This window comes from Calidris pugnax, unplaced genomic scaffold (assembly GCF_001431845.1).
Source record: "Calidris pugnax isolate Ruff unplaced genomic scaffold, ASM143184v1 scaffold116, whole genome shotgun sequence".
Classification (NCBI taxonomy): domain Eukaryota; kingdom Metazoa; phylum Chordata; class Aves; order Charadriiformes; family Scolopacidae; genus Calidris; species Calidris pugnax.
The window spans coordinates 98,832-109,062 of record NW_015090877.1 but is presented as its reverse complement, the minus strand read 5'-3'; the positions used below and the strand labels follow the sequence as shown (position 1 = coordinate 109,062).

At 56.6% G+C, this 10,231-nt stretch overlaps 1 protein-coding gene across 5 annotated transcripts in view; it reads right to left on the bottom strand.

Moving 5' to 3' along the window:
* Window positions 1-4,877: 4,877 nt before the first annotated feature.
* CACNA1S (calcium channel, voltage-dependent, L type, alpha 1S subunit) overlaps window positions 4,878-10,231 on the bottom strand; it is a 50,066-nt gene continuing 44,712 nt past the window's right edge. For all 5 annotated transcript variants that reach the window (XM_014946332.1, XM_014946334.1, XM_014946333.1 and 2 more), the window contains 8 exons: window positions 9,560-9,661; window positions 9,314-9,438; window positions 8,158-8,286; window positions 7,248-7,447; window positions 6,863-6,927; window positions 6,269-6,378; window positions 5,618-5,734; window positions 4,878-5,369 (listed from right to left, as the gene is read on the bottom strand). In XM_014946332.1, the coding sequence (XP_014801818.1) occupies window positions 5,109-5,369; window positions 5,618-5,734; window positions 6,269-6,378; window positions 6,863-6,927; window positions 7,248-7,447; window positions 8,158-8,286; window positions 9,314-9,438; window positions 9,560-9,661 (1,109 nt within the window). In that variant the 3' untranslated portion in view covers window positions 4,878-5,108. The remainder of the gene's footprint in view (window positions 5,370-5,617; window positions 5,735-6,268; window positions 6,379-6,862; window positions 6,928-7,247; window positions 7,448-8,157; window positions 8,287-9,313; window positions 9,439-9,559; window positions 9,662-10,231) is intronic.

Sequence of the window (10,231 nt, the reverse complement as noted above, 5' to 3'; positions counted from 1 at the left end):
ACAACAGAACACACACGCATCCAGCCCCCCCTCACACACTCACACACAAGACTCACACTCACTACACACGTTCTCACACACGGAACCACTCACTACACACACTCACACGCACTCACACTTGCATACACACTTTCAAACACATGCACACACTCACTACACACACACTCACGCACTCATACACACACACATTTCACACACTCACACACTCACTACACATACACTCAACACATGCATACACTCACTACACACATTCACACACACGCGTGTGCACACGCACACAGTGCACACACACTCTCACACGGACAATACACACATGCGCATGCACTCACTGAACACACACACACATTCACACACACACTCAATACACACACGCACACATTCAATACACATACACATGCGCATACACACTCATACACACACAGTCTCACACATACTCGCCACTGTCCCACACGCACACATTCACACACACTCACACATGCACTCACACACACACGCACTCACACACACTCACCCATGTCCCTGCCTCCTACTGGGCTATACTGGGCTGTTCTGGCTGTACCAGGGCTCTGCAGGGTTCTACTAGGTCTGTACAAGGCATCTGCCACTGGGGATTGGCCCTGTCCTCCTGACACCCACCCTTTCAGTATTTATAGGCATTGATCAGATCCCCCCTGTCTTCTCTTCTCCAGACTAAAAAGACCCAAGTCCCTCAGCCTCTCCTCATCAGAGAGATGCTCCAGGCCCCTCATCATCTCTGTAGCCCTCTGCTGTCTCCTCTCCAGCAGTTCCCTGTCCTTCTGGAACTGGGGAGCCCAGAACTGGTCCCAGTGCTCCATCCAGATGGGGCCTCCCCAGGGCAAAGCAGAGGGGCAGGATGACCTCCCTCCACCTGCTGCTCACACTCTTCCTGATGTCCCCCAGGATGCCATTGGCCTTCTTGGCCACAAGGGCCCATTGCTGGCTCATGGTCATCCTGTCCATGGTCATCCCAGATCTTTCTCCTCAGAGCTGCTCTCCAGCAGGTCACCCCCAACCTGTCCTGGTGCAGGGGGTTATTCCTCCCCAGGTGCAGCACCCTACACTTGCTCTTCATGAAGTTCATCAGGTTCCTCTCTGCCCAACTCTCCAGCCTGTCTAGGTCTCACTGGATGGCGGCACAGCCTTCTGGGGTGTCAGCCACCCCTCCCAGTTTGGTATCATCAGCAAACGTGCTGAGGGCACATTGCATCCCTTCATCCAGGTCATCGATGAATAAATATATTGAAGAGGACTGGACCCAGTACTGACCCCTGGGGAACACCACTTGTTACGATCCTCCAACTAGATTCTGTGCCACTAATAATGACCCTCTGAACTCTGTCTTTCAGCCAGTGCTCAATCCACCTCACTGTCCATTCCTCTAACCCACACTTCCTGAGCTCACCTATGAGGAGACTGCGTCAAAACCCTTGCTGTCCCTGAACCTCTGCCTGCCACCCAGCTCCTCTGTCCCCAGCTGCAAACAGGAGAGGCTTTCAGCCAGCCCCACTCGCCTGGGGGCTGCTGTCGGGGGGACATTGGAGCTCTCCCTGTTCCTGCTTATGAGTGGGACACAAGGAGGGGCACGATGTCCCTGTGACAGCCCCTGGGCTGCCCCCAGCCTCCCACTACTGGACAAACACAGGGGCATTGTGGTGGGGGGCCAGCAGAGGCAGCCCATCAGCAGTGGGGCAGCCTGTGTGTGGCTGAGGGTGCAGGTGCTGCTGGGTGTGCACACAGGGGTGCTGAGCGCAGCTGTCACCCCACACGCTGTCCCCAGGCACCCACCACCGATGAGGCCACCTCATGCTGAGGAGGGAAACACCTTCCCACAGCCCTCACTGGTTCCCAGCCTGAACCCTCCAGCCCCAGGGAGCCAATAAAGGACGTCTGCAGCCTTTTTGGGGTGCAGGTACTTGATTTGGGACAGGGGACAGAAACCAAGACCCTGCAGGTCCCTGTCCCTGCAAGCAGCAGTCCCTGGAGGAGGACAGCAGTGAGTGACCAACTCCAGTGCTTTTCTTCCCACATGCTTGGCATCATTCAAACACCTCCATGGCTTCACCTGGTCCCATCCCAGGGCTCTGTGATGGGGGAGGGTGACACCACTGAGCAGCAGGAGCCAGCACAGGGCAGTGGTGAGCTGGGTGTTCCTGCCAGAGCCACTGGGACTGGGGGGCTGCTGACCCTGTGGGTTGCCCAAGGCTGTGGTGAGAGCTTGTCCCCAAGAGGACAGGGGGTGAGGCTGATGGCATGGGTGAGAGGAAAGTGCCCAGGTACCAACACAGCTCTCTAGCTTGGCTGTGGGGGCCAGGCAGGAAGCTGGGCACCCATGCAGCAGAGTGGTGCCCACAGGGCAACTGGCTCCATCCTATGGGCCTCAGGAGGCTAGTGAAGGGGACATATCCATGGCCCATTAGGGAGCAGGACGGGGGACAGGCAGGTGCCAAGGAGCTGAAGAAGTCCTGTCCTGGCTTCCTTCAGTTGCCTTCACATTGCTGGGGCTGATGCCAGATGGCCATGCTGCCCTGTGTGGGCAGAGCCTGTGCTTCCCAGGGACACAGGAAGCTTTTGGCTCAGCAGGAAAAAGCATCCCCAGCCTGATGCAGGTGTCAGACCTGCAGGGGAACCCCAGCTCTGCAGGTCAGGGTTGATGTCAGGGTGAACAGCGATGGAGTGCATGGTGAAACTGAGGTATGTTGAGGTTTGCTTTGAGGAGCCCAGACTGTGTCCCGGGAGAGGCTGCCCACCTGGTCTGGGACACCCAAGACATGCCAGCATTGGTGGCCAATGGTTAATGAGTCAGAGATGTGCTCAGCACCTGCCCTCTGCTCTGGGGTCTAGATGCCTTCACCTCAAGAGCCCTGATCCTTCACGCCATCTGCTCATGCTCCCATCAAGGCTCCCAAGGTGCTAGGGCTACGTGTAATGTGTCCACAGAGCTCTGCATCCTGGGGGAGCTGGCTTGGCTGGGACAGGTAAGTTCCAGGGAACCTCATGCTGGTTCCAGCATAGTGGGCATAAGCAGGATACAGCCTGTCTGTTGTCCTGCAAGGATGTAAGAAGATGGCTTTTCTCTTCTTTCATCCCTAGGGGCTATGTTTGCAAGGACACCTGGGCCAGGGGGGACTTCCCACCCTGAGCTGCCATTTTTTTTGAGTCTGGACCATTCCCCACCAAAGCGCCAGGTGGAGAGGGGAGGTGACCATGCTGTGGTGCTGCTAGTCCTGTCTTCCTACTCCCACTCTTGTGCCAGCCATGTCACAAGCCAGATCTATCCCCCAATTCAATTAGAAATCAATTCATTATAGACTCCCCCTCAGATGCTAGTTTGGGGCAAATCAGCCCCCAGTCTGGTACGGCCCCAGACCCTAGGAGAGGGTGCAGAGGCACTCCCCCATCACTGCACTATTTCTGCCGGGTTCTCACACCACCATAACGTCACTCTTCGTGTTCGGAGTCCCCAGTGAGCACCCACCTGCTGTGGAAAGTGGCACACGCGGTCCCGCACCACACTAAAGGGATCAGGGAACCATCTCCATCCACCTTGGAACTAATGAGGCACGTCCTTGACATCCCCCTGGCAGAGCAGATGCCAGAGTCTCACTGGCAACCACCCTGTGTCCCTTCCACGGGAGTGGGTGAACGTTTGTGAGTGTGTGCATGTGTGTAAGGGCGTGTACATCCTGCCCCAGAGCAGTGAAGCAAGAGCAAGGGATGCAGTGACTGCCCCTACACCATCCCTGCTGCTTGCCTGCATCCCCTCAGGGGAAAGCTGTCTGTGCTGCCCTGTGCTGCCATGTCCCCAATACAAGCTGGGCTCTCGGGCTGCAGCTGGAGCTCAGCAACAGCCATTTCTCTTTTATTAAGTTAACATATAAATGCCCTGCTGGAGAGCCCGCAAGCTCTATTGATTCAGCACCTCCCCTGGGACCTATCAGTTTGCTGCACTTTAATATAAATTAGGCAAGACAGAGCTCTGCGTTGCCCAGTTTGGCTGGGCTGTGGGCCCTCTGGAGCAAGACCCTGGCAAAGAGATGGCCTGGGGAGCTGGGGCTGGCCCCAGTGTTCACTCGGCACCCAGACCCCACTGGGGGCACTGAGGTCTATAAAGCAAAACCCCTGGGCAGACCCATTCCTGGAGAGGAACCTCAGCTGCTCCGTGCCACCATGCAGCAGTGGCCAGTGCACAGGCAGCGTTGGCACCACCACCCAGCAAGCGCTGTGCTCCCTGCACTCTGCTGGATGTGGCAGCTCCAGCCTGTCCCCAGCAGAGCAGTGAGGCTGGATGAGACCTTCCTGTGGCCAGGCTGAGTGGTGGGTGCCCAAGCCTGAGAGTGCTGTTTGGAGATATCTGAAGTGACTACCTCTTGGGTAGTCCCATGGCTGCTGCACTGACCTGGACATGCTCTCATGCCTCTGCTCCATCCCCAGTTTCTTACCCAGCTGGGAGAGTGAGCCAAGAAGCTCCCAGGCCCCACTCTGGTGCAAAGCTGTCTGCTGTCCCAGCCCAAGGTAGATCTGCCCAAGCCACTTGTTCTCCTCCCTGCAAGACAGGCTTGGGTGCAAGCAGGAGAAATAGGCTCCAGCAGAGACACAAGGATGCTGGGTCCAGCTGCTGTGATACCAGAAGACCCTCAGAGCTTGACACACTCAAAATGGCTGGCTGAGGCATGAGCCTCAAGGACAGACCTCCCTCAGCACGGAGACTGGAGGCTGCCACATGAACCACCGCAGCTCTGGTTACATGTGGTCTTGCCTGCACAGCCTCCTCCCCAGGCTGGGTTAGACAGAGCAGCCATGGGCACAGGCTGTGCAGGCAGGGTGGGAGAGGAAGGAGGGGACAGGGCGATCCAGAGTCACACAACAAGAACACTTTAATGACCTGTCCAGCTCTCACAAGACCCTGCTGGGACAGCATTATCCTGTCCTGCACCAGCATCCTGGAGACCCAGCCCAAACATCCTCCTGCAGCTGGACAGAGCACGCCAGGACCGCAGGCAGAGAGGGGGAGCAGTTTGGCATTGCTCCAGTAACCCCCAGCAAGTTCCTGCAGGGACTATGCCCACTGGGCTGCATCAGCAGGTAGCTCACAGGCGAGTGGCAGCCATGGTCTTCTTGGAGGGGGCTGTACTGAGCCCTGGGGAGCTGGCTCGTGATGTGGCCGAGGTGTCCTGGGGGGCAGAGCCTGTTTTTGTGGCCTGCAGTGTTTCTCTTCCCTTTAGCAGCTCCACAGCTGCTTTTTCCACTTCATCCATCTCCAGCTGGGTGCTGGCCACCATCTCATCCCTGGTCACTGCTATGAAGGATGGGTCACGAGCCAGAGCCACAAGGCCCCCGGAGATCAGAGCCTGCAGCAGAGGATGCAGTCACAGCCCAATGTGTGCTCACTCGGTAGAAGTGTCCCTGGCTGCAGGCAGCCCACCCTCACCTCCTCCTTCCTGCTGCCCTCTGCACTGAAACATACCTGCTCCTCATCCTTGTAGCTAAGCTTTGCCCTCCAATCTCCCACCTCGTCATGAGCATGGCATCTCTGCCAGCCCCTTTCACTCGCTGGCAGCCCTGCCTTTCCCCCTGCTGGGCTGTGCCCCTGCCTTACCTCCTGAATGAGGAAGGTGATGGCCGGGGTGGAGGATGTGCTCGGGTCACCGTTTTCACCTTTGGGGTAGCCTGAGCTGGATGCTGTTCTCATCACAGTGCCATCCTCTCCAGGCAGCTAGGTGAAAGGAGGAAAGAACTGCAGCCTGGGCTTGGGCAATACTCCCATGTTAATGTGGGGGCTGTAGGTACTGTACCCAGATTGGACATGCACTCACATCCTGCTAAAGCTCCTGGGTCCAGGGCACCACCCGTAATGGGACCAGCAGGGCCATGTGGGCAGAGAGCTGGGAACCACCCATTATCTCTTGCTCTGGCACTTGCCAGGTGATGAGGCACTGCCCCGAGCCAAGTGCAGCCAGGGGAGTGTGGTAGTAAACCTGACGCACCCCTATTTTCTACCCTGTCTCTGGAGGCAGCTGGGGAGCCAGAGAGATGAGCATCCTATGCCCGCTGCAGCAGTGGGGTAGGGGCTTGGCTCCTTCCCAGGGCTGCTCAGAAAGAAAAGCTCCAGCAAAGCTCCCCTTCATCGTGGGGAGCCCTAGAGACAAGCTCCAACCCAACATGGCTGTGACAGCCTTTCCCAGAAGGGGAGGGAGGCTCACCCATGTCCTCCACATTGCTGCCTTGGGACATACATTGTCCCCTTTACCTCCTCGGGGAGAAGATGCAGCCCTGGTGACGGGTGACCCCCAGAGGTGGCCCCTTGCCTCTTCTTCAGCCTCCGTTGCAGCCTCTCCATGGATAAGGGGTGGTTGTGCTCTGGGAGAAGGAAAGGTGAGGGAACATCAGACAGGCACAAGAACAAAGACACCACTGCCACCCAGAGCAGGGGGTTAACTAGACTGGGAGAACCAAAGGGGTTAGGGGTTCAGGAACAGTCAAAGTCCCAGCGCCTGTCCACTGCCCCATGCTGTCTCCTCACTCCTGGCTGGGAAGGAGAAGTTTCTGTTCATGGAAATTAACATGGTCTTGTGGCCCTGCTGCCCAGGGGTGGCCAGTCCTCCCCCAGCCTGAGGCACTGGCTTCATGCTCCATCACCCCCAAGGGTGGGAAGGTGGGAAAAGGGACTCCTTCAGCTCCCCAGATAGGTCCTGCTGTGTTCAGAGCTCTCAGCTAACCTCCATGTTTTGGGGGTCTGCATCTCCTCCTCCTGTCTGCCAATATCAGCCCCTGTTGTAGGAAGATTGCCCTGGTCCTTGGGCTGGTCTAGATCCCCCAGAAGAGGAATAATGCTGAGACTCACCCCGTGCTGGTCGCCTGGGTGCTGCTGGCACTGTCTTTCTCAGCACCTCATCCTCGTACTCCATCCTGGCAAGGACAAGCAGGTGGGTCAGCCTGAGCAGAGACCACATGCAGAGACCAGTTCTACCCAGGGATGCAACCCTCCCCCACCTTCTCCATCCCGGGGAATGCAGCTGGGGGCAGGGGGAGAGGCAGCACCTGGGACAGATGAACAGGGTGAAGACCCTAAAAAGTAGGATTAAGTACATCCTCTTACATTGGTAACCCTTCTCACTTCTGCAAGACCAACATGCAGCCAGCTGCCAGCACAGCTCCACTAAGAGTCACCAGGCACGGCCCAGCTCTGCCCCTCCTCGCCTGCCCATGTGAGGCTCACCAGCCCTTACCCCTCCAGCCGGTCATTGCTGTTGGCATTGTTGACGTTGCTGTTGCCTTCCTGGGGGAAGTCATCGAGGAAGACGGGGGAATCAAGGTCCTCGCTGCCCACCTCCGTGAACTGCAGGGGCCTCTGGCTGGCCACGTGGGGCTGCAGGGGGCTGCTAGGCTCCAGGAAACTGTCAACCTGGCCAAACAAGCCCCCCGTCCTCTGCAACCAAAAGGGAGGGCATCAGGGGAGGTCTGGAGCTCTGGGGCTATTCCCATGGGAGGAGACATATGGGGGTGAGTGTGAGAACAGCAATCTCTCTTTTCATCTCTCTGCTTAGGCCTCACAGATTTCAAGTGCCTCACTGCCCAGCTGGGAAAACTGAGGCACTGAGGGGTGACAGAGGAGCACTGGGACAAGAGCCAGCCCTGTGCATGACAAAGTCCTGCCACCTCCACGGGACAGCCTGAGCAGGTGGCACCTCTGCACACAGCAGGACTTAACAACCCTGCAACAGCACAGCTGCCCAGGCTGTCTCAAAGACTCCCAGGAGTGGGAAATGAATCTGTTCCTGCTCTGATGATGATGACACCTGAGCTGTCCTGCCTTAGCCTGGCAGAAGGCCCTCCAAGCCTGTGGGTAAACATTCAGCACACCCCCACCAGGCAAATGAGCAGGGTCCTTTTGCAAAGGAGAAACTGAGGCAGAGAGCAGGTTGCCCAGGATGACTCCACCAGGATGTCCTCATGCTCAGGCAGAGGAAAGAAGTGCTGATCCATCCTTGTGGTCCACATTGCCTGTGAAGGCCAGGCTCACCTCTGCAGACTATCTTCCAGCTGCTGGTAGCCATGCTGACCCACCATCCATACACTCAAATGGGGGCTGTGTGGGACCACCACCACCACCTGTTGTGCCCTGAGGGCTGCACTCACTCTGTATATCCCTTCCTCGATGGCAGCCTCCACCATTGCTCTTTCCAGCTCTTCCTCAGCAGTCAGGTCCCCAGAAATGGCCCGATGTATTTCAGGAGCAGCTTCTTCTTCAATGCTCCTCAGCCCAGCCTGGTGGGGACAAGAAGGCATGGCTGGATCTGGCCTGGCCCCACCACCCCTCTCACTTTGGGCTTTGGAGGGGGAAACATGATGAAGCATGCTCACCTGGTAAGCCATGCTGCCCTGCACGGTCTCCTACGAGGGACAGGACCTGGGTCACCCTGCAACTGGCTGGCTCTGTGCTTGGTGAAACAGCTTCTGGACTAATGCTATCCCACAAAAGGGTATGTTAAGGGCAGCCTGACAAAGGGAGATGCCCGAGGGATAGCTATGCCTTTGTCCCTGATCTCGAGCTAACTGAGCTGGGGTCTGGCTCTTTTCCTTGCCTTGCACCTTTGGGACCTTGTCTTTCATCTCTACAAGGTGAGGAGAGGCTGAGGACATCCCAGCTGCTCTGGCCAGACACACAAGTCCTCTCCCATCCCACCCTGACAGCATCCTTCAGGGCTACTCTGCAGGCTTCTCTGACTGCAGCGGTCCTGCTCAAGGTCAGGCATATCGCTCTCTCTCCACCCGATGTTGCACTAGGCAATGAGAGATGATACAGAGAGCACCAGGCACACAGAACTATCTGCAACTCTGCTAAGGTGAGGAAAGGAAGAAGGTCCTAGGAATGGAGAAGAGTAGGTCAATAAGTAGGTCAATAGCATTCCACCCAGGCATTGGTCTGTGGTGGGGTTTTCCAGGTCTTAAAACTGCCTGGTAAGGCATCAGACCCTGCTGAATTCTCTGCGGCCCAAGTCAGTGGGTCAGAGTCAAAAATTTCCTTTGTTTCCAAAGTCATCAGCACCACGGAGACTAAGGTCACCCTCAGCAGTGGAGTGCTCATTGCCAGTTCTGTGCTGGTTCTCCTGGAGCCACTTCATTTCCAGAGCCTAAGGCACAGAGGTCCCTATGTGCCATTGCAGCTCTGTCTCTCTAAGTCACCCTGGACTTTCCTGAGCTGGGGGAAGCCTCTTCCCTGATCTGCAGAGCCACCACAACTTGCCTGCCCCCAAGGAAGGGCCACCCTTCCAGCACCACCTACACTACCAACCTGGATCTCCACAGGGTTCTTCTTGGGCCGGTACCCATAATACTCCTCCTGGCGCTTCATGAACTTCCTGAAATGTTCTTGGATGAGGAAAGTAGCGTAGAATTTGCCTACTGTCACTTCATCATCTACAGGGAAGGATATAAAGCTGACAATGCTGCCTATCACAAGGCCACAAGTTGTTGGAGCAGCTGAGACCCTGACCAGGTGTCGCTCTGCCCCTCTCAGAAACACGACCAGGTGACATACCTCCAATAGGTGGGATGACCTGGTCCAAAAGCTTCATACTCGTTCGCTTCCAGATTTTTTTGATAATGGCTCTGAGCTCCTCATTGGCCTGCTCAAAGTTTCCTGTGAGAAAAGAGAGCAGGACAGAGCGGTTCATTCCCAGGGAAACATGAACATGAGTTAAGACAAAACATGTGAAAATCTGGCCAGACTCCTCCAGGGTGTGACAGCTCCTCTCCAGCCTCTGCACCCAACAAAAATGAGCTTTGTAAGAATGAGGCTTTGATTTTAGCAAAAAACCTTTAAGTATAGAGTGAGTTAGACCTGGTAAACAGGTGGAGCATCACTGCCACCACCTCTGTTGTGGTGATAAAAACCCTCCCCTTTGGTGCTCTCACAGGCTTTACCATTCCTGCTCGCCTGCAATCCCAGTCTGTCCCCATGTGTGCTCCAAGATCTCCCTCCCGTGCTCCTCAAAGGTCTCCCTGCGCTGTGCTCAAGGCCACGTTTGCCACCCCAGCTGGAGGGAAGACACCCATGCCACACTGCTGGAAGATGCCAGCCCCAGCAGCCCACCACTGCCCAGCCTCACCTCCTGCCAGAGCTGGCTGCCCCAGCCCAGCCAGAGCTGTTCCTGTGATATTGCCTAACCCACCACAAGCTGGTGTGGCATCTTCCCAAAGGGCTTTGCAA